Source organism: Ranitomeya imitator, chromosome 10, assembly GCF_032444005.1.
Source record: "Ranitomeya imitator isolate aRanImi1 chromosome 10, aRanImi1.pri, whole genome shotgun sequence".
Taxonomy (NCBI): Eukaryota; Metazoa; Chordata; class Amphibia; order Anura; family Dendrobatidae; genus Ranitomeya; species Ranitomeya imitator.
The window spans coordinates 132,776,508-132,799,235 of NC_091291.1; the positions used below are offsets into that span (position 1 = coordinate 132,776,508).

Below are 22,728 nucleotides of genomic sequence, written 5' to 3' on the forward strand. Positions count from 1 at the left end.
TGCACACACTCATTAAACACTTCAATACTAAAGATTAGCAAAGAGCCTATTTTTTTGCTGCTAATGTTGTGGATTTCCTCAAAGAAGTTGGTCTAAAAATGCCTCAGTGGGAAAATTGCAAGATTTTTTTTTTTCTGATAAAGTGAAAAACACAAATGGGGATTTTTTTTCCAATTAAAGATATTTGTATGAAAAATAAAAAAAAGCATTTTTTTCTCTTTTTAATACATTTGACATACCGGTACAATCGTGATTTAAACAATAGGGTATTTTGTGACTCGTTCCATTTTAATGGCAATCCTAATCCATAATTCTGGGTGAAGAATAAAACCCTTCCACCATCGTTTCTTTGCGTTTTTCACGTGGCGCTACAATAGCAGAAATGTTACTTTTTAACAGAGCGCTATGTTTTGTGTTTTGTTTTTTTTTTTAAATTTTTTTATTTAACTTTGAACCGCGCGCCGTCTAAACAGTTTTCATCGCTTTGAGCAAATCTTCCCCCGTTAAACATCGGAAGGATGGCGATGCATCAGCGAGATTTAATGCCGGATCTAACGCACATGACAAGATGTTATAAAGTATCTATCGGTTATAAGAAAGCGTTTGATTTGTTGAGAAGATGCCGTACCAAACCGCGAACATTCCGACACGTTCAAAAGACTCCGTGTCAGACGATAAAGACGGGATTATGGGTTTGGAGACTACGGGTTGTGTTCATCAAAGGGTTTTTATTTTTTTACTGTGAGGGAAATAAGAGGCATTTTATGTTCTATGGAGCCCATACAGCTACAAGATACTTTCAACTTTAAGTGAAACAAATAAGGATCTTTGAAAAAGAATCATCTCTATCGAATGTCAAAGTTGAGTGATTTTATTTATTTTTTAGAGGACATGATCTCTTCTATTAAAGTCTTTTGATTTTTGTGCAATGTGGGCCATGAGTTATTTTTTTTCCAAGATCTTCCCTTAACCTCTTCCCCGGACCCCACAGCGCCACTCGAATATCCTGTGGCTTTTAGCGCTCGATGGAAATTGGCATTTTGTACGGGTTTTCACGAAAAACAAATCTTACACATTTTTCAATTGATGAAAAGTTAGACTTTTGTCTAAGGATTCTATAAGCAAAGAAAAGGGCATGTGTTTTTTTTTTCTGATGTGGTTGACCAAGAAAAGTGTTTTAGAGTTCACAGATTGACCTAAAGAGGATATTGTATTTCTTGTCTATTCAGCCTAGAATTACTAGTAGAAAGGAATAGACCGGGAGGATAAGGATATTTTTAGTAGACCTCTTGAGACCAAAAACGTTGTGTAAAAAATGCAATACATCTTCTTGAACATTTTGAATAAAAGGGGTCATCCTCATCCTCTTGACTGCCCACTAGAGTAGCAAAGCTGGACACTGTCAAGATTCTGCAATTTGTAGAGCCTGGAAAACCCCCTTTAACAGCCAATAAAGATATGAAATTGGATCGTGTAAGGGGCACGTAGGGGAAACTGTACCCCCTGTTTTGAGCACAAAAAATTCAGCACCTTAATTTGTAAACCCATTCTGAACTTTTCCAATGGGGTCTTTTTTTTAGTGATGAGCGAGTATACTCATTGCTCGGGTTTTCCCAAGTATGCTTGGGGGTTCTCCGAGCATTTGTTGTGCCCAGAGATTTATTTTTTTTTTCTCCACAGCTGCATGATTTACAGCTACTAGCCAGCCTGAGTACATGTGTAGGGTTGCCTGGTTGCTAGGGAATCCCCACATGTGTTCAAGCTGTCTAGTAGCCGCAAATCATGCAGCTGTGTCGACAAAAACTGACAAAAACAATCTCCGAGCACTCACAAATACTCTGAGACCACCCAAATATGCTTGGAGAAACACGAGCAAAGAGTACACTTGCTCATCACTAGTCCTTTTCCCTTCCATGAAAGCCAGTGATGCCTACCTAAAATGTAATTATTTTCCACTAGAATCCACCATTTCAAAATTATTGAAATATTTAAATTGGTTGGATGTTGATGACCTTATCCTTAGGATAGGCCATTAAAATCAGATTGGTGGGTGTCCGATAACTTGCCTCCCTGCCGATAAGTTTCTAGCAGGCACGAGGCCATCAGATGTTCACAGTGTGAGGAGCCGAAATAGCATAGCTGAGAATACTGTGTAGTGGCCGTTCCTGGGTACTGAAGCTCAACTCCTATTGAAGTGAATGCTCTGAGAATCTAGTCAGCACAAAACTTGAGGTAGAGAAGAATCCTGACAGTTTGGATATTGCACACTGTTGGGGTTCAACTATCTACAGTCACATGGGGTGACTGCAGAAATTTATGTTGAGACAAGAAAACCTTTTGATTTAGTTCCTAGAAAAAAGGATGCCCGTACGAAGTTTGTATACCACATATTGGATAGAGGTCTAAAGAGAGGATCAGGCTGGATTTTCATGTTCTTCTATTGTTTCGTCTGGTTATAAGAGGCTTCAGAGGCTTTGAAGATTCAGGTCATCTTTTGGATGTGTTGAGGCTCGCATACAGATGTTTTTACAATATCGCCGTGTATCTGAAGTCTTTACTTCACTGCTGAGATTGTAATTTCCTCCTCTCTGGCACGGCGGTTGTAGTTTGTGTCGGTGATCATGTGATTTATTTTATTTGTCACCTAATCAATGATTAATAACCATCAGCTGCTCGTCGGCCCAAGGAACAGATTCTCTCCTTCAGCTTGGAAGGTGCGTATTATGTTGTGTCTCACTCAACACCTGGTATTCCTATGATATGGTCGGATTAGAGTCACGCGTTCCTGATCTGCTGTCACGTAGACCCTCACTGATGCTTTTATAATGCAAAGAAAGCCAAAGCCTGTCATGGACCCGTTGCCTCTCTATAAAACAGGTATGCATCATTAAGTCATTGAACCAGGATTTGTCATGTTCATTGGCTGCAAAACAGCAAATTCCTGAACATCCCAATCTGCTCGTTAATATTATAAACTATAAAAAGAGACCGTTCACCATGAGATTTCATTCCTAAACTTTCAATTTTCCTCTAAGAATCGAAGATCATTTTTTTTCCTCCAGTGTAGAAGAGAAGGTTGGTGATGATCGAATCTCCCTTTCTTGTTGGCTTGTGGTTTACGCTACCCAAGGATAAGGCTAGTATCAGCCATAACTTCGGTAGTCTTCCAAAACCAAAGGCCTCTGTGCAAACTGCAGATGTCTGCAAGCACGGAGGTCCCCCTACAGATGATGTCGGGGTACATCAAGTTGTAACTTGGATGCCAACTCCTTCTTTTTTCCGGTTAGGTCACTCTCCCCAAAGAGAACTCGTGAACGCTCTACAGATCCGAAACCTATCGAAGATGTATGAGCCCTCGATTAATATTGGGCGAATGTTGGCTGAAACCCGGCCAAAACAATGGGTTCTGAAAACAGTCAAATGTGTGAGAGCTCAAGATGGTTGTTCGAGAAGTTAAGGATCTGGTTTGTCCAATTTTTGATGATCCTTTTTGCTCTCGAGGAGAGAAGACAAATCTGGTGGTGATGGCTCTTTCTTAGAGAACACAAGTGCTTGGACAAATTGGTGACCCTGTGTATGGGAGAGCTAGCCGACATGGCTGCTGGTCAAGCCATCTAATTTGTGTCTGTGAACTTGAGGCTTTTTGTGTGTTCGAGGGCTTTGTGTGGTAGAAACTTCAAGTTGCCTTCTATCCAACCGAGGATAACCCCATTCTCCTTACTTTGAGGACTCTAGGTAAATTTTCCCAGCTCATGTGAATAAAACTGCATTCAGCGTAAGAACTCTTTATTTTGTGCTGACATACCAGCCACCTACATGATATATTTATCTCTTGTATATCTGTTTAAATAGGAAAAATGGGTGGAAACGTTGTTGTGATTGTTTGTAGACCCTTATATATCATACTTTGATGTTATATCGTCAAGAGGCAGAGACCATAAGGTGAAGATCAAACTGGGCTTGGGTGCAGATTAATTTGGGCTAGTCTACAGGGTGCAGATTAATCTAGGCTTGGACAGAGGGTGCAGATTAATATGGGCTTTGGGTACAGGGTGCTGATTAATATTGGTTCATTTTTGTTATTGTTTCGACATGAACAGAGACTTTTTACATCTCCCCATATTGTTGGCAAATGTAAAGGAACTGGCTATCTGGTTCAGTTCATTAGTCATGTCTGTCTTCTCTGTCTCTGCATCAGCTTGGGTAATGAACTGAGCCAGACAAGAAGCCCCTCTCCACGCAATACAGTGTCAAAGCAAGGGTTGATTTGTAGTTTCCAGGACCAAGAAAAGGATCAGAAATTAGGCAATGGGTCTGGTATTTAGAATCAACATGAATTGGTACATTTTATTATAACGCCTTTTCTTCCATGACGCTTTACATGGGAGGAGGGGTATATATAATAAAAAGTACAATAATCATGAACAATACAAGTCACGACTGGTACAGGAGGAGAGAGGACTCTGCCCGTGAGAACTCTGTCTACAAGGGATGGGTGAGGATACAGTAGGTTAGGGTAGAGCTGGTTGTGCAGTGGTTTGGTGGATCGGTGGTTACTGCAGGTTGTAGGCTTGTCGGAAGAGGTGGGTCTTCAGGTTCTTTTTGAAGGTTTCGATGGTAGGCGAGAGTCTGATGTACTGGGGTAGAGGGTTCCAGAGTAGGGGGATGCGCAAGAGAAATCTTGTATACTATTGTGGGAAGAGGAGATAAGAGGGGAGTAGCGAAGGAGATCTTGTGAGGATCGGAGGTTGTGCGCAGGTAAGTATGGGGGACTAGGTGTTTTATAAATTTACATTTGGAAAACCACTTTAAGGAACATATTTGTATCATGTAATGTTTTGACTTAAGACTAGGCCTCACATATAGAGTACCTGATGAGTTGCAGAATGAAGGTTTGGCTTTTTTTTTTTCATGTACGAGGTCTGATCTCTAGAATCCCTACCAACCTGCGGAATGTAGGTTTGGCTTTTTTTCATGTACGAGGTCTGATCTCTAGAATCCCTACCAACCTGCGGAATGAAGGTTTGGCTTTTTTTCATGTACGAGGTCTGATCTTTAGAATCCCTACCAACCTGCGGAATGAAGGTTTGGCTTTTTTTTCATGTACGAGGTCTGATCTTTAGAATCCCTACCAACCTGCGGAATGTAGGTTTGGCTTTTTTTCATGTACGAGGTCTGATCTCTAGAATCCCTACCAACCTGCGGAATGAAGGTTTGGCTTTTTTTCATGTACGAGGTCTGATCTCTAGAATCCCTACCAACCTGCGGAATGAAGGTTTGGCTTTTTTCCATGTACAGCTCTACACCTGGTCACCCGCAGAGCAGTAAACCGCAATGCCGTTCCAATCAAGTGACTGGGATTGTGGTTTAAACCTCTGCACCGCAGGTGGTTGGGAGCACCCCTGTGGAAAACTTTGAAGGAGCCTCATCGCTAGTTAAGCCCTTGCAGTCGGGTCCCCACCAATCAATGCAAAATGACATTTCTTTAGCAGTAACTATAACTTGTAATTGTGAAAAAAAAACATTAAAGAGCAATTTATTATTTTTACAAATTTTTCCAGCATTGAAGGTCATAAAACTTTACCAATTACTTTTTCAGGGGATTTGTCTTCATTCATTTGAAGGGGAAGAAATAAAAAGTGCATGCAAGTGACTTCCAAACCTCTACCATTTGCCGGTCTGTCAGAACTGGAGTACAGATGAAGGCAGTGATGGGTCAGCTCCTTCACGAACTCTGGAGAGTAGGAGACCTCTGCTGACCCATCACTGCCATCATCTGTGCTCCAAATGAGTACGTTCTGATATCAACGAGTTTGGAAGCCACCTAAATGTAATTTTATTTATTTATTTTTTTTGGACAGGAATGAAGACAAATCAGCCAAAAAAGTTTTTGCAAAGTTTTATAACTTTCGATGCTGAATCAATTTCTAAAAAAAAAAAAAAAATGACGAAAGTTTAGTTACTCTTTTTAAAAACTGACGTCAACTAGAGGAAAGTGGTTGCCGGTCACTCCAAATGATTTTTCAGAACTTCGCTTTGATTAGTGAACTTTTCCCACCACAATGGGAATGATTAGGCAGTTTGGGATCTAAAAGCTTAAATATCTAGATCCAGAATAAAAGTTTAATGTATCAACTACTCTACTGCGAGGGATCTGATGATATACCGCTATGCTCGCTGTTTTCTGTAATTTTTTTTTTTTTTTTCTTACCCCTCGGGCAAAAAGAAAGTGAATGGGAATGTTTATTTTCCTTGAATCATGGCGCTCGCTCGTAGGCTCGCTCACCTCCTTTATTGCCGCTCATAAGGAAGCGTGATATTGCTTTTAAGGACTGAGGAAACCTCACGGCTTCTAACATGAGAACAAAGTGTGCGCTAATAAAAACGTCTTTTCTGGAAACGCATCGAGGCTTGTTTTCTTAGCATGGGCTCCTCTCGCGGGGATGCGGCGGTGAATATTACATTAGACTAATGCTCTTCCCATACAGGGTCTTGCATTATGCAGCAGCGGCTAATTCCATGTTCATGTACTGAACCTCACGTGATTTATGATGGAGCTTAGTCTATTGTTATCCCCCTTAATGTGATGCACGGTAATGTAAAGGCTTTCTGACAAGACCACCGCTTCCTATTCAGCAGGGGTCTCCCGTTGAATGGGGAATGAAGGACTGACTTCTTTGAAATAGAGCGAATCATGTTCCGGTTTTTACCGTCAAGATTTTTTTTTTATTTTTTATTTTGCAAGCTTAATGCATCTCGCTACAATGTGATCATTATGGTCATTATGTCATGTAGCATTTTACGGAATGCATCAAAACATGTGGAGCACAATGGCGTGATCTTCAGCGGATCTACAATTCTCTAAAGAACAGAACCATTGTCGTGATGAAAGACGAGAAAGTCCATAGAGGAAAAGACGTACATGGACCGTCATGGCACATATCATACTTGTTCTTGTCGGCTATGTTTCGGAGTGAATAAAGCCTCTAGACAATTGACTTCTATAATTGGATAAGTTAACTTGTAGGTTATTTATTATCCGTATTTATTTCATTTTTTTTTACAATTTTTTTAGCCTTTAAAGAAAGGGTCTCGTCCAGGCTCGGACTGGCTTACCGAGGAAATGGAGAATCCTCCGGTAGGCCCCCATGAAGAAGTGCTAATGAATAGTGCTATTACACGTGATAAAAGTATATTTTAATAATTAAACAAGTTAGCCAAGGTAATATTACCTAGCTGCAAAAGTACAGTAAGTGTGTGTACTTTGATCAAGTTACTTTTGCAAGTAGATGAACAGAGGGCCCAAAGAATCCCTGTTACTGGTGGTCCTTTGCCAACCCAGTCCGACGCTGTTCTCCTCTTAAATTTCTGCGGTTAACTGGTACAACCGTAGGAAATCGCATCTAGCCAGAAGATGTGCTTGAATTTACCACTGCCCTAGGGCAAATACAGGGCGTATGTTGTATCAAAGAGGAAAACTTTCAAAAAGAATATGGACACTACGACATGGATTTTCAGAGTACATACATTGGGTCTGGGATCTATTTAACATTGCCTGTAGTTAATATTGTAAAATTTAGAGACTACACTAAGGAAAAAATGATTTGCAGGACCTTTGCCCAGCGGACACGTCTGTAATCCATGGCCACCGGAACCAGAGCTCTACCAATTTCCACCTACTTACCGGCATCTTCAACACTTCTGATTAGTAGGCTTGGTTCGTCGTCATAGGTGCTTTACGCTGCAAAACTGACATCACGCTGCCGATGCCGTAAGGCACGAGGAGGTTTCCAGGGATTCGGTCTACCAATGTGTCCACTGGACGAGGGTCTTAAAAATTATTCTGATAAATTGTACTAGTGAAGGATCCCTTCTAACAGGATATGACACCTGGAATGGTCCAGAGATGTGTAATAGTCATGGAACCTCCAGGCCTCAGCACAACCACTATTATGATATGGAAACCATCTTTAACTGCGTTACTTAAGTTAACTTGTAGGATGACTTTGAAAATGTAATCTGCTGACCCCTTTATTGGCATGGAGGTCACCCATTTCCGTAAAAGTAGTGGAAACCACAGTAAAAACCTGCCAAACCCAATTAGAAGTCAGAGACTTCTGTTGGGCACTGGTGGAATTGGTCGTGTGATGGACCTGACAATACTTTGTGCCGTCTGTTAAAAATCCAAAGCCATGACAACAGTGTGAATAGCTCCCTAAGGTGGGTGTCACATTTGCGAGTGCAATGCGAGAAACTCGCGTAAGTCTCTCGCATTAATACCCGGCACTTCGGTTCGGACCGGAGCGGTCAGCTGCATAGAAATACATGCAGCCGCACACTCCGGTCCCGAGTGCCGGCGGCAGTTCCGGGTATTGAGGCGAGAGACTCGCGCAAGTTTCTCGCATTGCACTTGCAAATGTGACACGGGCCTAAGACCTATTTACTTGGACTTATTTCAGCCTATAAACGAGCACCGATTGACTAGTTGATCAGTGCTAGTTTAATGGTCCATGCACACGATCTGACTCTATTGGTAATTCCTTCATTCTGTCCTCATACAGTATGCATGTTGTCCCCGGTTTACACAGGCCGAGGTGCTGCCAAACATGATGATCTATGAGCACAAAATGACTGTTCAAACCAAGCACAGGAGCTCCGAACACCTTTTGGCATTGCCAAACAGATCCATGCTTCCATGTTTTTGGGCTCTTATTTTCCTCGATTTGGATCTTGAAAAACCAGAGCTGTAAAAGAACTGCTGACTTAGGTGGAAAGCAAGTAGATAGGAATGCTCGACCACACTGAGGTCGCATCGGACACCTGCGCTTGGTTTGGACTGTCTTTTTTTTTTTTTTTTTTGCTGCAGCCACCCTTTTTATGGCCTTTATGAACGATCAACAATCAAGTGTTTTGCTCATTTTGGAGGCTGATCAGTAGCTTGTTGTCTTTGCCATCGGTATCTGTGCCGTTTTGCCTTTGTCCTTGCCGTTTTGCCTTGCCTTTGTCCTTGCCGTTTTGCCTTGCCTTTGTCCTTGCCGTTTTGCCTTGCCTTTGTCCTTGCCGTTTTGCCTTGCCTTTGTCCTTGCCGTTTTGCCTTGCCTTTGTCCTTGCCGTTTTGCCTTGCCTTTGTCCTTGCCGTTTTTCCTTTGTCCTTGCCTGCGGAATGTGGCCCCTCCCCACTGTCCTTGAACTAAACTACATTATTGTATTTATATATATATAATACTGATAATAATTTTTCATATGACAAAATTCTCAACTGTGATATTTCTATAAAAACAAACAAACCTCTGTATGATGCAATAAAGCATTTCCATCACGAAAACCTTTTTCTGCGCGAGGCCCCATGCGGCTGTCCTGTAATATTGAATTACCCTGCAGTATGGAGCGGTAGGATTAATGGGCACTCCTGTACGGTGTTGTACATGTGTAATGGGGACAGTAGAGCTGTGTGCACAACCTAATAGCACACATAAGGAAGCAGTCACTGTTGCCCTGCTGGGAATCGGGGTCATTACCGCTGAAGCATGCCTTGCTCCATGTGACGCCCACCACATTCTCTGGCATCCCTTGGCCCCGCTGCGGACCTGAACCTATTTCTGGCTATTAGTGTAACATTTTATTATTTCGGTCCGTGCAAAGGTTCCAAGTTAGATCGAAATACTTGGAGAGGATAGAGCGAGAATCGATGTGCGTCGTGAGCCACCTTCCCAGCCGCAGCTGCACAAAGCGTCTCTTATGCAAATGGGAATTTGTAATCTACCCGGCGTACCTGTATCAAGAAAGGGCCGGCTGTGATTTTTTTTTTTTTCTTTCCCCGACTGGTTAACATCAGTGATGATTCTCTTTTTTTCAAGGATGAATGATTTTATGACACACACACAGCTGCAAGTGAGCGCGCGTCGCTGATGAAAATTTCCACTTGCAACCAGTAAATTAAGGGTTTTCACATTACCAATCCGGCCCTGGATTGTGTTTCTAATTTTTTGTACCATATGGTTATTTTTATTGTTTTGTTTAATAATGTACTTAAAGTCGCTGAAACGGTGAAGTAATTATAATGGCGAGCTTTATTAATTACCGTGGAATTACCGGTGCTGAAACCACACACTCAATAAAAAAAATGTAGGGGAAGGTGACGTAGACGATGAGCCACTTCTGTCTTTCGGGATGAAACGTACCTGGTGTCTTATATTCCCATAGGAAATCTACAGGATGGGGGACAACTTGCAAACTGATAGGAGCATGGCTGTTGGGACGCTCAAGAACGGGGCTCTGAAGTACCGAGGCATGCAAATCATCCTTCCACTCATTCTGGAGGAGGAGAAGAGCGCTGGTGTCCATGTATGCCCACCATTCGTATTTGATGAGCCCCATTCTTGGGTCGTCGAAAGTCCTAAGTGACTGGACTCCAGATAATCATCATCTTATCACTCAAACAGAATTTGTACAGATGGGTCTTACCCTTTTAAAGGATTTGTCCACTGTTTGTCAACCCATGCCGAATCTAGTCCAATAGAAAATAAAAAGCATGCTCACTCATCATCTGTTCCAACGATGTTGTGGCTTCTGTTCCTAATGGTGACTTGATATTATGTGCTGCGCTGGCTACAGCCAATCTGCACTTGCTGATTTGCTGCAGCTCATCAATATAATAGACTGCAGCCGGACAGCGGATGCTGATTGGATGAACTTCTCACTTGACGGAACAGAGCTCCGGGATACCTGGTGCCGACATTGCTGGAACTGCTCTGGTAGTACTATTATTATTTTTATTACTATTATACATTTTTTTAGCGCCATTTATTCCATGGTGCTTTAAATGTGAAAAAGGGGGCAAATATAGACAAATACATTAAACATGAGCAAAAAACAAGGCACACAGGTACATGACGAGGGAGGACCCTGCCCGCGAGGGCTCAGTCTGCAGGGGATAGGTGGGGATACACTAGGAGAGGGTAGAGCTGGTTGTGTGGAGGTTCAGTAGGTTGAGGATCACTGTAGGCTTGTCGGAAGAGGTGAGTCTTCAGGTTCTTTTTGAAGCTTTCAGTGGTATGCGAGAGTCTGATGTGTTGGGTTAGAGCGTTCCAGAGTAGGGGGGAAGCACAGAAGAAGTCTTGGATGTGGTTGTGGGAAGAAGAGATGAGAGGGGAGTAGAGAAGGAGATCTTGAGAGGATCGGAGGTTGCATGTAGTTAAGTACCGGGAGACCATGTCACAGATGTATGGAGGAGACAGGTTGTGGATGGCTTTGTATGTCATTGTAAGGGTTTTGAACTGGAGTCTCTGGGCGATAGGAAGCCAGTGAAGGGCTTGGCATAGGGGAGAGGCTGGGGAATAGCGGGGAGACAGGTAGTCGGGCAGCAGAGTTTAGGATGGATTGGAGTGGTGCCAGAGTGTTAGAGGGGAGGCCAGAGAGTAGGAGGTTGCAGTAGTCAAGGCAGGAGATAAGGGCATGCACTAGTGTTTTTGTCGTGTCGCAGTCAAGGAATGCACGGATCCGGGAAATATATTTGAGTTTGAGACGGCAGGAGGAGGCAAGGGCTTGGATATGTGGCTTGAAAGAGAGGGCAGAGTCGAGGATCACCCCGAGGCACCGGGCGTGTGGGACTGGGGAAAGTGAGCAGCCATTGACATTGACGGATAGGTCTGGTGCAGGGGTAGGGTGAGATGGGGGAAAGATGATGAATTCTGTTTTGTCCATGTTCAGTTTTAGAAAGCAAGCAGAAAAGAAGGCCGAGATAGCAGACAGTGTGGGATTTTGTTAAAGGGAACCTGTCACCTGAATTTGGCGGGACCGGTTTTCGGTCACATGGGCGGAGTTATCAGGTGTTTGATTCACCCTTTCCTTACCCGCTGGCTGCATGCTGGCCACAATATTGGATTGAAGTTTATTCTCTGTCCTCCGTAGTACACGCCTGCGCAAGGCGTTGGGCGCTGTGGGCCAAAGCTTTCTCTGATCGTATCGATCTTCTGTTTAAAGAAAGAGGCAAAGTCTTCAGCAGAAATGAAAGGGGAGGGAGGAGGTGCTGGGGGATGGAGTAGAGAATTGAAAGTGTTGAAAAGCTGTCTAGGGTTGTGAGACAGGGAGGATATGAGAGATGAGAAGTAAGTTTGTTTTGCGGCAGTGAGCGTGGACTTGAATCTGGCGAGTGACTGCTTGTATGGAGTGAAGTAGTCGGCAGAGTGGGATCGCTTCTATCTTCACTCAGCGACCCTGGAAGCCCGTCTCAGTTCTTTGGTCAGGCTGGTCAGCCAGGGCTGCCTGTTGAGTGTACAAGTTTTGCTATGCATGAGCGGGGCGTCCGAATCATGTCTTGCTGTTATTGTGGTGTTATAAAAAGAGGCAGCAGCAGCATCTGTCATGAAGAGAGGCTGTCTGTAAGAGGGAGAAGGGACACAGAGTGATTTTAAGTTGAGGCTTTTGAGATTTCTGCGAGGGTGAGTTTGTGGAGTGGGGGTTGAACACTAGGAGAGGAGAGGGAAGAGAATGTCAGTAGGTTGTGGTCAGACAGGGGGAGGGGTGAGTTAGTGAGATTAGTAAGGGAGCAGAGGCGGGTGAAGATGAGGTCCAGCATGTGGCCATCTTTGTGAGTGGCCTCAGAGGACCATTGAATGAGGCCGAAAGAGGCAGTTAAAGTTGAGGCAGCTGAGGTGGAAGTGTCAATGGGGATATTGAAGTCGCCGATGATGATAGTGGGGATGTCAGCAAAGAGGAAATGAAGTAGCCAGGTGGTGAAGTGGTCGAGAAAGGTGGAGATGGCTAGTTCTGGGGGGCGGTAGATGACAGCCAGCTGGAGGTTGGAGGGGGAATAGATGCAGACAGAGTGCACCTCAAACGAGGGAAGAGTAGCGGAGGGTGGTAGCGGGATTGGAATAAAGGAGCAGGTGTCAGACAGGAGCAAGCCAACTCCTCCACCACATTTGTTGCTGGGGAGAGGGGTGTGTATAATGTTTTCTTATTTTACTCAGGGGATTTCGGGCATTTTAGAAGGGGGTATCCGAGCCCCTTTAAGCTTGGTTTACTCTGTCACTATGCGGTGATTGATGGTATTTGAAGTGGTTCTTCCAACGGGGCTCTGAAATGCGCCATCACTGTGCGCAGCCGCCGCTCTGATCAATGACTGACCGCACTGACCACTAAACTCCTCTGTCTGCAGCAGCTCCATAGACCATGTATGATGCAGCCGTCTGCAGGAACGCTCATGCCCAATTATCGGCTCATGTGAGCTCAATAGCAATTAGCCGATGAGCAAGTAAAACGCTCCTTTTCCAGGTGATTGGGTCATTTATGCGGCATAAAATCCATTATTTTTGGCAGCACATCTATCCCTGGAAATAGGGAAAGAACTGATGACAATATGCCGTACAGTTTGCATCGGCATGCGTGAGACGGCCTTAGAAGGTTTTCCCACTTTATTTTATAAGTGTATGTATTGGAGCTTAAAAATACTTTTTTACAATTATGTTTTGCATTAAAAATGTTGCACCGTTCGGCTGTTTCAGGGTCTTTGTTTTTCTGCACATTGGACTTTGATGTGGTCTGTGGTCATAAATCGAAAAAAGACATGACGCTGTTAAAGTGTGCTCACTGATAGATTCTCAGTTAACTCATTCTGCAATCGGCAATAGCCGTGTAATGCAGAGGCTATAGAAGGCAAATAGTGTTAAATTTTTAATGAAACCCAATTGCAAAAATTATTTTTATCCCCCCAAAAATATGAATTTGAGTAAAAAAAACTTGAAATGATCACTTGTTGTTCAGCGTTTGTTAGGGGCGGGCATCTAACGGTGTAAACCAAGCTTTATTCTAGACTGATACCAGCACTTCTATAAAGATCTTTCTCTCGTGTAATTTTAGTTTTTGGAAATGCCGTCTTGGTGAGCATTCTGATATTATGCATGATGTACAAGCTGTTGTAACCAGCCTGTGGGTTGGCGGCCACCACAAAGGGGCAAGGTAGGGAAAACTGACATTTTAATATACCTTCCACAAACTTGTTTTAAATCTTCCACGCTTATCTGTAAAACCCAGAAAGAGCTGTCAAGGTAGATGAGGGTGGAGACGGATGGAAAACAAGTAGGTAGGAAGGTGCACCACTCCAAGGGTGCGCCGACCTGTTTGCGCCCCGGATAGGGTGATCTGACATGCCTTGACCTGCTTGTACCATTCCAAGGGTACACCGACCTACTTGGGCCATGCCAAGGGTGCGTCGATGTACTCTGGACTCGCCAAGAGTGCGTTGAGGTGCTCGGGACGTGCCAAGAGTGCGTTGAGGTGCTCGGGACGTGCCAAGAGTGCGTCGAGGTGCTCGGGATGTGCCAAGAGTGCGTCGAGGTGCTTGGGACGTGCCAAGGGTGCGTCGAGGTGCTTGGGACATGCCAAGGGTGAGTCGAGGTGCTGGGGACGTGCCAAGGGTGCGTCGAGGTGCTGGGGACGTGCCAAGGGTGCGTCGAGGTGCTCGGGACGTGCCAAGGGTGCGTCGAGGTGCTCGGGACGTGCCAAGGGTGCGTCGAGGTGCTCGGGACGTGCCAAGGGTGCGTCGAGGTGCTCGGGACGTGCCAAGGGTGCGTCGAGGTGCTCGGGACGTGCCAAGGGTGCGTCGAGGTGCTCGGGACGTGCCAAGGGTGCGTCGAGGTGCTCGGGACGTGCCAAGGGTGCGTCGAGGTGCTCGGGACGTGCCAAGGGTGCGTCGAGGTGCTCGGGACGTGCCAAGGGTGCGTCGAGGTGCTCGGGACGTGCCAAGGGTGCGTCGAGGTGCTCGGGACGTGCCATGGGTGGGTCGAGGCGCTCGGGACGTGCCATGGGTGCGTCGAGGCGCTCGGGACGTGCCATGGGTGGGTCGAGGCGCTCGGGACGTGCCATGGGTGGGTCGAGGCGCTCGGGACGTGCCATGGGTGGGTCGAGGCGCTCGGGACGTGCCATGGGTGGGTCGAGGCGCTCGGGACACGCCATGGGTGTGCCGAGGTGCTTGATTTGAAGTCATTCTGTGCCGACAAAATTCCCTTTAAAATTACAGAACATTTTTCTTTTTCTATGCAAATAGTCTATTTGCTGATTGGATTGTGAATGTTCTAATCCAGGACTGCATGTTATTCTCTACATAGGATCCAGATCGCCACTTATAATTCAGATTGATGCCGCCCTATTTACACAAAGGATTCTGTATGGATTTTATGCAGGGAAATTAATCTCCGTTAGACACAAGACCGGTCATATTGGTATTCTATATACAGTCACTGAATTAATCTTTCTAATGCTGCATTGTGACTTCCACATCACATGAACGGCGGTGACACCGATTCACTATGGATGCTGCATCACTGACGCACATAATCTGCAGAAGACGCCGGGGCTACATGCCTCAGATTAGTCTCTGAGCGGCACTGCATCGGGCTCTGTAGGCAATTACAACTTCTGATAATGACCTTATTGGCTCAATTTGGAATATTGTCCACAAGCGATCTCTGAGATCAGTGCAATAAACTCACATCAGACTTGCATGAAAAAACCTGACTGATTTTCATCACTGTTTTGAATGCAGTTTTCATCAGTGTGATGTCCGTGTCTGTTTTCACCATCAGTGATTTTCTTGTGGGCCACAAAAAAAAAAAAAGGAAAACCTTTTCAAAGCTTCTATCCATTACAGTATTAAAAACGGGTGTAATAAAAAAAAATTAAAAAAAAACGTGTGTATGTCTTATTCAGGAAAAAAACACGGATAAAACACGTATAAGAAACCGTAAAAAGAAAAGTTTTTCAAAATATGAAAAAAAAAACACAAGTCGAGATTTCCCTTTTTATACCACTAAAAATAAAGCAAATTAAATTAATCCGATCAGTAAATGGTGTAACAAGAGAAAAATTCCATAATTGAATTTTTTTTTCAGCCACTGCAACAAGAGGCGATCAAAGCCTCATGTCTGCCTCAAAATGGTATCAATAAAAACGTCAGCTCAAGGTGCAAAAAAAACCAAACCCTCACCTAGTCCCAGATCACGAAAAATGAAACCGTTAAGGCAAGTTTTATGGGCGTGTTTTTTTTCTGTTTATTTTTGCCCTTTTTATAGTTGCATAACCCCCTTTAAAGACAGTCTCTTGTCAGGCAAAAACTGGGCCATAATTGATCTTATTTTATTCCTGCCGCTTCCATAAGTATTTTTTATTTATTTTATTTTTTTAAATTTCAAAATCCGACCTACAGTTCTAGAGATTTGGGCTTTTTTTTTTTTTAAATTTAGGTCTAATTTCAAATATTGACAAGGAGGGGGGGGGGGGCTTACACAGAAAATATGCAAAACAGCCTAAAGACACACCCCTGAGGAGTTTGTGAGCCACAACCTTCAATTAAAAAGCCCACATCTCTGGAACTGTATGGCGGATTAAACAGAAAAAAGAAATGATCTGCTCAGGGGAGCAGTAAGAATTATGTAAGAGCAAAATGTGGCCACTTTTCACCCAGTGACTGGTTCTCATTAAGTAATCAAATTCTTGCATGCCATGGAGTTTTTTTGGCCCTGTAATGCTCATCACCCCAGGTAAAGACTCGTATAAAGTAGAAATCTGTCTTTCGAGACTGCATGACAACACGGATGTAGTGGGGTGTTGTCTAGGCAGACTTCAGCGTGTCTTCTCATGCAAGGATGTATTATTCACCCGCTATTGTTCGCAGCCTCTGTGATTCCAGGTGAAAAACTTTTCAAATTCAGCATCTTGAACCACGAACGTACAGTCTTCATCTTCTCCTGCCACACCAGAACAGGTGGCCAGGACTATGGGGAGCGCTGCTTCTCCCTCCCCACCCTCGTCACCAATCAGGCTACTAAATGTACTTGGAATGGTGCCCGGTGGAGTGTCACGTTTTTCAGGGAGACTGTATGTGAGACACCCACTGAACAGACTTTCTTCTTAAATAATTAAAGTTTTAAAAAGGAAAGAAAAAAAAAAAGAAAATGTGTTTCTGTGTTCAATCTGTTCAGCAAGTGTTGGTAGAAGGTGAGCTTTCCTCGACAATGCTACCAGGTGACTTCAGTGTTATGGTAAACTTTAAGGGGTTCGCTCATGTTCATAAACAGTTGAAATGTCAAAGTGCCCTTAAAAATAAAGTTTCTTTAAAAATGTACTATGTTTTCAATTTTATAGATTGCAACTCTTGGCCTAGGTTACCGGTCACCTCTGCTGTCCATTAGGGGTGGCCTTTTACTTAGACAAGCTTTGGCTAGGCTTGGTGCCCCACAGGCAAAGCTACCTCTGCCAGATGCATGGGAGAGCAGAGCTAGTGGTACGACCATGGCATCGGCATGAATTGTCAAAATTCTGGAGCACATCGCTTCCCATCCCCTAGTGGTACGACCATGGCATCAGCACGAATTGTCAATCTTCAGGAGAACATCGCTTCGCATCCCCTAGTGATACGACCATGGTGTCAGTACAAATTGTCATTCTTCAGGAGCACATTGCTTCCCATCCCCTACTGGTACGACTATGGCATTGGCACGAATTGTAATTCTTCAGGAACACATTGCTTCCAATCCCCTAGTGGTACGACCATGGTGTCAGTACGAATTGTCATTCTTCAGGAGCACATTGCTTCCCATCCCCTAGTGGTACGACCATGGTGTCGGCACGAATTGTCATTCTTCAGGAGCACATTGCTTCCCATCCCCTAGTGGTACGACTATGGCATTGGCACGAATTGTCATTCTTCAGGAGCACATTGCTTCCCATCCCCTAGTGGTACGACTATGGCATCGGCACGAATTGTCAATCTTCAGGAGCACATTGCTTCCCATCCCCGGGAGACAGGGGAGTTGTGCGGTCCTGAAGACAGAAGATGAGCTCACCACTTAGAACTCCTCCGTAATTTGGAGAACGCCTCATTGATCTGTATGGTCATCCATATGGAGCCTCGTGGACTCTTGTGGCTGCCACATTACTGCTTTGTCCAACTCTGAGCTTGTACATAGCATTGGGCCTTCCGTATGTAGATTGGGACCTGGTTCACATTTCATACAGTGATTTTCTGCGTCCAAATGACCTGTAATCCCAACTCCTTGGCCGTTGTCCTCATCCATTTATGTTTGTCTTCTAGGAGAGCGTCAGAATTTGGAAACAGAGAATGTAACCGTGGTGGAAGGAGAGGTCGCTACCATAAGTTGTCGGGTTAAGAACAATGATGATTCTGTAATTCAGCTGCTGAACCCAAATCGGCAAACCATCTACTTTCGAGATTTCCGGCGTAAGTGACTACAGACGTTATCTGACTGGGGTTTCTAGTGACCATGATTTGCAGTATTTTTTATTGGTATTATTTTGATTTCCTATGTCACTATTTTTTTTTTTTTAATTTAAATTTCACAACATTTGCTAAAGGAATATAAACCAGCTCACCCGTGATGCATAAGCTGAACTTCGGGAGCACGGACCCGCTGTGTCCAGGCGCATAGGATCCAAAAGAAGAAAATGTCCAGCTTCACCGACTTCGTGGAAAAAAAAAGGTTTCTTCATTCACAAACTTGATTCACACCCATATGGTTTGTGTTGAAGTTTGTATACTCTATGCTACGGGTTTGTGAATAAAGAAACCTTTTTTCACGGATTCGGTGAAGCTGGACATTTTATTCTTTTGAGCATTTGCTAAACCCAATAACAGACGGATACTATTAATTCTGTTCATATGACTTTTTAGCAATCTTATTACCGCACACTGAATTACCATAACCGATAACACCTCTATATACAGTAAATAACACAGGATCCACCATTCACAATAGGTAATATCACAGTTCACCTCCTCCTCCTGTACAATGACTGATAACACCTCTATATACAGTAGATAACACAGGATCCACCATTCACAATAGGTGATGTCACAGCTCACCTCCTCCTCCTGTACAATGACTGATAACACCTCTATATACAGTAGATAACACAGGATTCACCATTTACAATAGGTGATGTCACAGCTCACCTCCTCCTTCTGTACAATGACTGATAACACCTCTATATACAGTAGATAACACAGGATCCACCATTCACAATAGGTGATGTGTCAGCTCACCTCCTCCTCCTGTACAATGACTGATAACACCTCTATATACAGTAGATAACACAGGATCCACCATTCACAATAGGTGATGTCACAGCTCACCTCCTCCTCCTGTACAATGACGGATAACACCTCTATATATAGTAGATAACACAGGATCCACCATTCACAATAGGTGATGTCACAGCTCACCTCCTCCTCCTGTACAATGACTGATAACACCTCTATATACAGTAGATAACACAGGATCCACCATTCACAATAGGTAATATCACAGTTCACCTCCTCCTCCTGTACACTGACTGATAACACCTCTATATACAGTAGATAACACAGGATCCACCATTCACAATAGGTGATGTCACAGTTCACCTCCTCCTCCTGTACAATGACTGATAACACCTCTATATACAGTAGATAACACAGGATCCACCATTCACAAAAGGTGATATCACAGCTCACCTCCTCCTCCTGTACAATGACTTAAAACACCACTATTTACAGTAGATAACACAGGATTCACCATTTACAATAGGTGATGTCACAGCTCACCTCCTCCTTCTGTACAATGACTGATAACACCTCTATATACAGTAGATAACACAGGATCCACCATTCACAATAGATGTCACAGCTCACCTCCTCCTGTACAATGACTGATAACACCTCTATATACAGTAGATAATGCAGGATCCACCATTCACAATAGGTGATGTCACAGCTCACCTCCTCCTCCTGTACAATGACTGATTACACCTCTATATACAGTAGATAACACAGGATCCACCATTCGCAATAGGTGATGTCACAGCTCACTTCCTCCCCCTCCCTACACAATATTTGCTGATAAGACTATGCCTATGAAATTCTCCTGTAGACGTCAACGAGTCAGTGTTGTTAGTCTATTGGGATCTGTCTGTTGAAAAAACCCAGCCTGTAAGAGCCTAGTATTAGCCCTAGTGGTCAGTGTGAAAATTGCACAATTTTATGATTCATAAGTAATATATTTATATAAATTCCACAACTGTTGATTTCTTTGCTTCCTTGTTGCAAAAATGTAATTTTGTAATTAATGCAAAGTTCCTACATAGTGGGTATGCTGTAACCTCGGCATAGTGCGGGGTTGCTTTTATATTGAGCCATTTTCCCCCCATGTCCCACCACAGTTGCACGTCTATACATTATACGTGATGGCGTTTGCTTTTTTTTTCTTTCTCCTAAGCCACAAAGATTTGATCGTCCCAAGAATAATTATTTAATGCCGCTCACTAGTTGTGACAGCTGCTCAGCTCCGCCGGCATGTTACATGTTTTATTACATACATCATGCTGCATTACATCATGGTTTTGACAGTCGGCCGGTCACAAATGGCTTCTGATTTATTGATTGCTCTAGAAAAACAATCTGTCACCTCAATCCACACTAAGCAGGTCTGTAAAAAAGAAAAAAGGGTCCGCAAGATCTTGGTGGCACAATAATGCTGTTACAGCACAATAATGCTGTTATAATCCCCGGCACAGCCGAGCGCAGCTACTCCCTTCTCCATGTATCCCGCTTATGCATTATTGCTTCCCAGCTCTACAGGACGGCTTATTACAGGGACTGTTCCACATTTCTCAGCAGCGCTTGCTCCTCGACCTGTTACTGGCTGATACGTAGGGCGATATTTATTCCCTGTATTTGCTGCGCTGATGTAGTGAATGTGCCGGTGCACGGGATGTGTCCGGGAGCTGAGACAGTCATTAGTGATGAGCGAGTATTCTCGGCACTCGGGTTTCCCCGATCATGCTCGGGTGGTCTCCCGAGTGTTTTAGCATGCTCGGAGATTTAGTTTTCGTCACCGCAGCTGCATGATTTGCGACTGCTAGACAGCCTGAATACACGTAGGGGTTGCCTGTTCATTAGGGAATTCCCACATGTATTCAGCCTGTCTAGCAGCCGCATATCATGCGGCTGCAAAAACTAAATCTCTAAGCACGCCAAAATACTCGGGGACCACCCGAGTAACGAGTATACTCGCTCATGACTAATAGTTATCTGTAGTGACTGCGCCGGTGCACGGGATGTGTCCAGGAGCTGATACATAGTTATCTGTAGTGACTGCGCCGGTGCACGGGATGTGTCCAGGAGCTGATACATGGTTATCTGTAGTGACTGCGCCGGTGCACGGGATGTGTCCAGGAGCTGATACATGGTTATCTGTAGTGACTGCGCCGGTGCACGGGATGTGTCCAGGAGCTGATACATAGTTATCTGTAGTGACTGCGCCGGTGCACGGGATGTGTCCAGGAGCTGATACATAGTTATCTGTAGTGACTGCGCCGGTGCACGGGATGTGTCCAGGAGCTGATACATAGTTATCTGTAGTGACTGTGCCGGTGAACGGGATGTGTCCAGGAGCTGATACATGGTTATCTGTAGTGACTGCGCCGGTGCACGGGATGTGTCCAGGAGCTGATACATAGTTATCTGTAGTGACTGCGCCGGTGCACGGGATGTGTCTGGGAGCTGATACATGGTTATCTGTAGTGACTGTGCCGGTGCACGGGATGTGTCTGGGAGCTGATACATGGTTATTTGTAGTGACTGCGCCGGTGCACGGGATGTGTCCGGGAGCTGATACATAGTTATCTGTAGTGAATGCGCGGGTGCACGGGATGTGTCCAGGAGCTGATACATGGTTATCTGTAGTGACTGCGCCGGTGCACGGGATGTGTCCAGGAGCTGATACATGGTTATCTGTAGTGAATGCGCGGGTGCACGGGATGTGTCCAGGAGCTGATACATGGTTATCTGTAGTGACTGCGCCGGTGCACGGGATGTGTCCAGGAGCTGATACATGGTTATCTGTAGTGAATGCGCGGGTGCATGGGATGTGTCCAGGAGCTGATACATAGTTATCTGTAGTGAATGCGCGGGTGCACGGGATGTGTCCGGGAGCTGATACATGGTTATCTGTAGTGACTGTGCCGGTGCACGGGATGTGTCCAGGAGCTGATACATGGTTATCTGTAGTGACTGTGCCGGTGCACGGGATGTGTCCGGGAGCTGATACATGGTTATCTGTAGTGAATGCGCGGGTGCATGGGATGTGTCCAGGAGCTGATACATGGTTATCTGTAGTGAATGCGCGGGTGCACGGGATGTGTCTGGGAGCTGATACATGGTTATCTGTAGTGACTGTGCCGGTGCACGGGATGTGTCCAGGAGCTGATACATGGTTATCTGTAGTGACTGTGCCGGTGCACGGGATGTGTCCAGGAGCTGATACATAGTTATCTGTAGTGAATGCGCGGGTGCACGGGATGTGTCCAGGAGCTGATACATGGTTATCTGTAGTGACTGTGCCGGTGCACGGGATGTGTCCGGGAGCTGATACATGGTTATCTGTAGTGAATGCGCGGGTGCACGGGATGTGTCCAGGAGCTGATACATAGTTATCTGTAGTGAATGCGCGGGTGCATGGGATGTGTCCAGGAGCTGATACATGGTTATCTGTAGTGAATGCGCGGGTGCACGGGATGTGTCTGGGAGCTGATACATGGTTATCTGTAGTGACTGTGCCGGTGCACGGGATGTGTCCAGGAGCTGATACATGGTTATCTGTAGTGACTGTGCCGGTGCACGGGATGTGTCCAGGAGCTGATACATAGTTATCTGTAGTGAATGCGCGGGTGCAC

At 44.6% G+C, this 22,728-nt stretch overlaps 1 protein-coding gene across 8 annotated transcripts in view; it reads left to right on the plus strand.

Moving 5' to 3' along the window:
- The window catches only part of CADM1 (cell adhesion molecule 1), a 232,581-nt gene that overhangs the window by 116,975 nt on the left and 92,878 nt on the right, over nucleotides 1-22,728 (plus strand). For all 8 annotated transcript variants that reach the window (XM_069741373.1, XM_069741372.1, XM_069741370.1 and 5 more), the window contains one exon: nucleotides 18,092-18,238. In XM_069741373.1, the coding sequence (XP_069597474.1) occupies nucleotides 18,092-18,238 (147 nt within the window). The remainder of the gene's footprint in view (nucleotides 1-18,091; nucleotides 18,239-22,728) is intronic.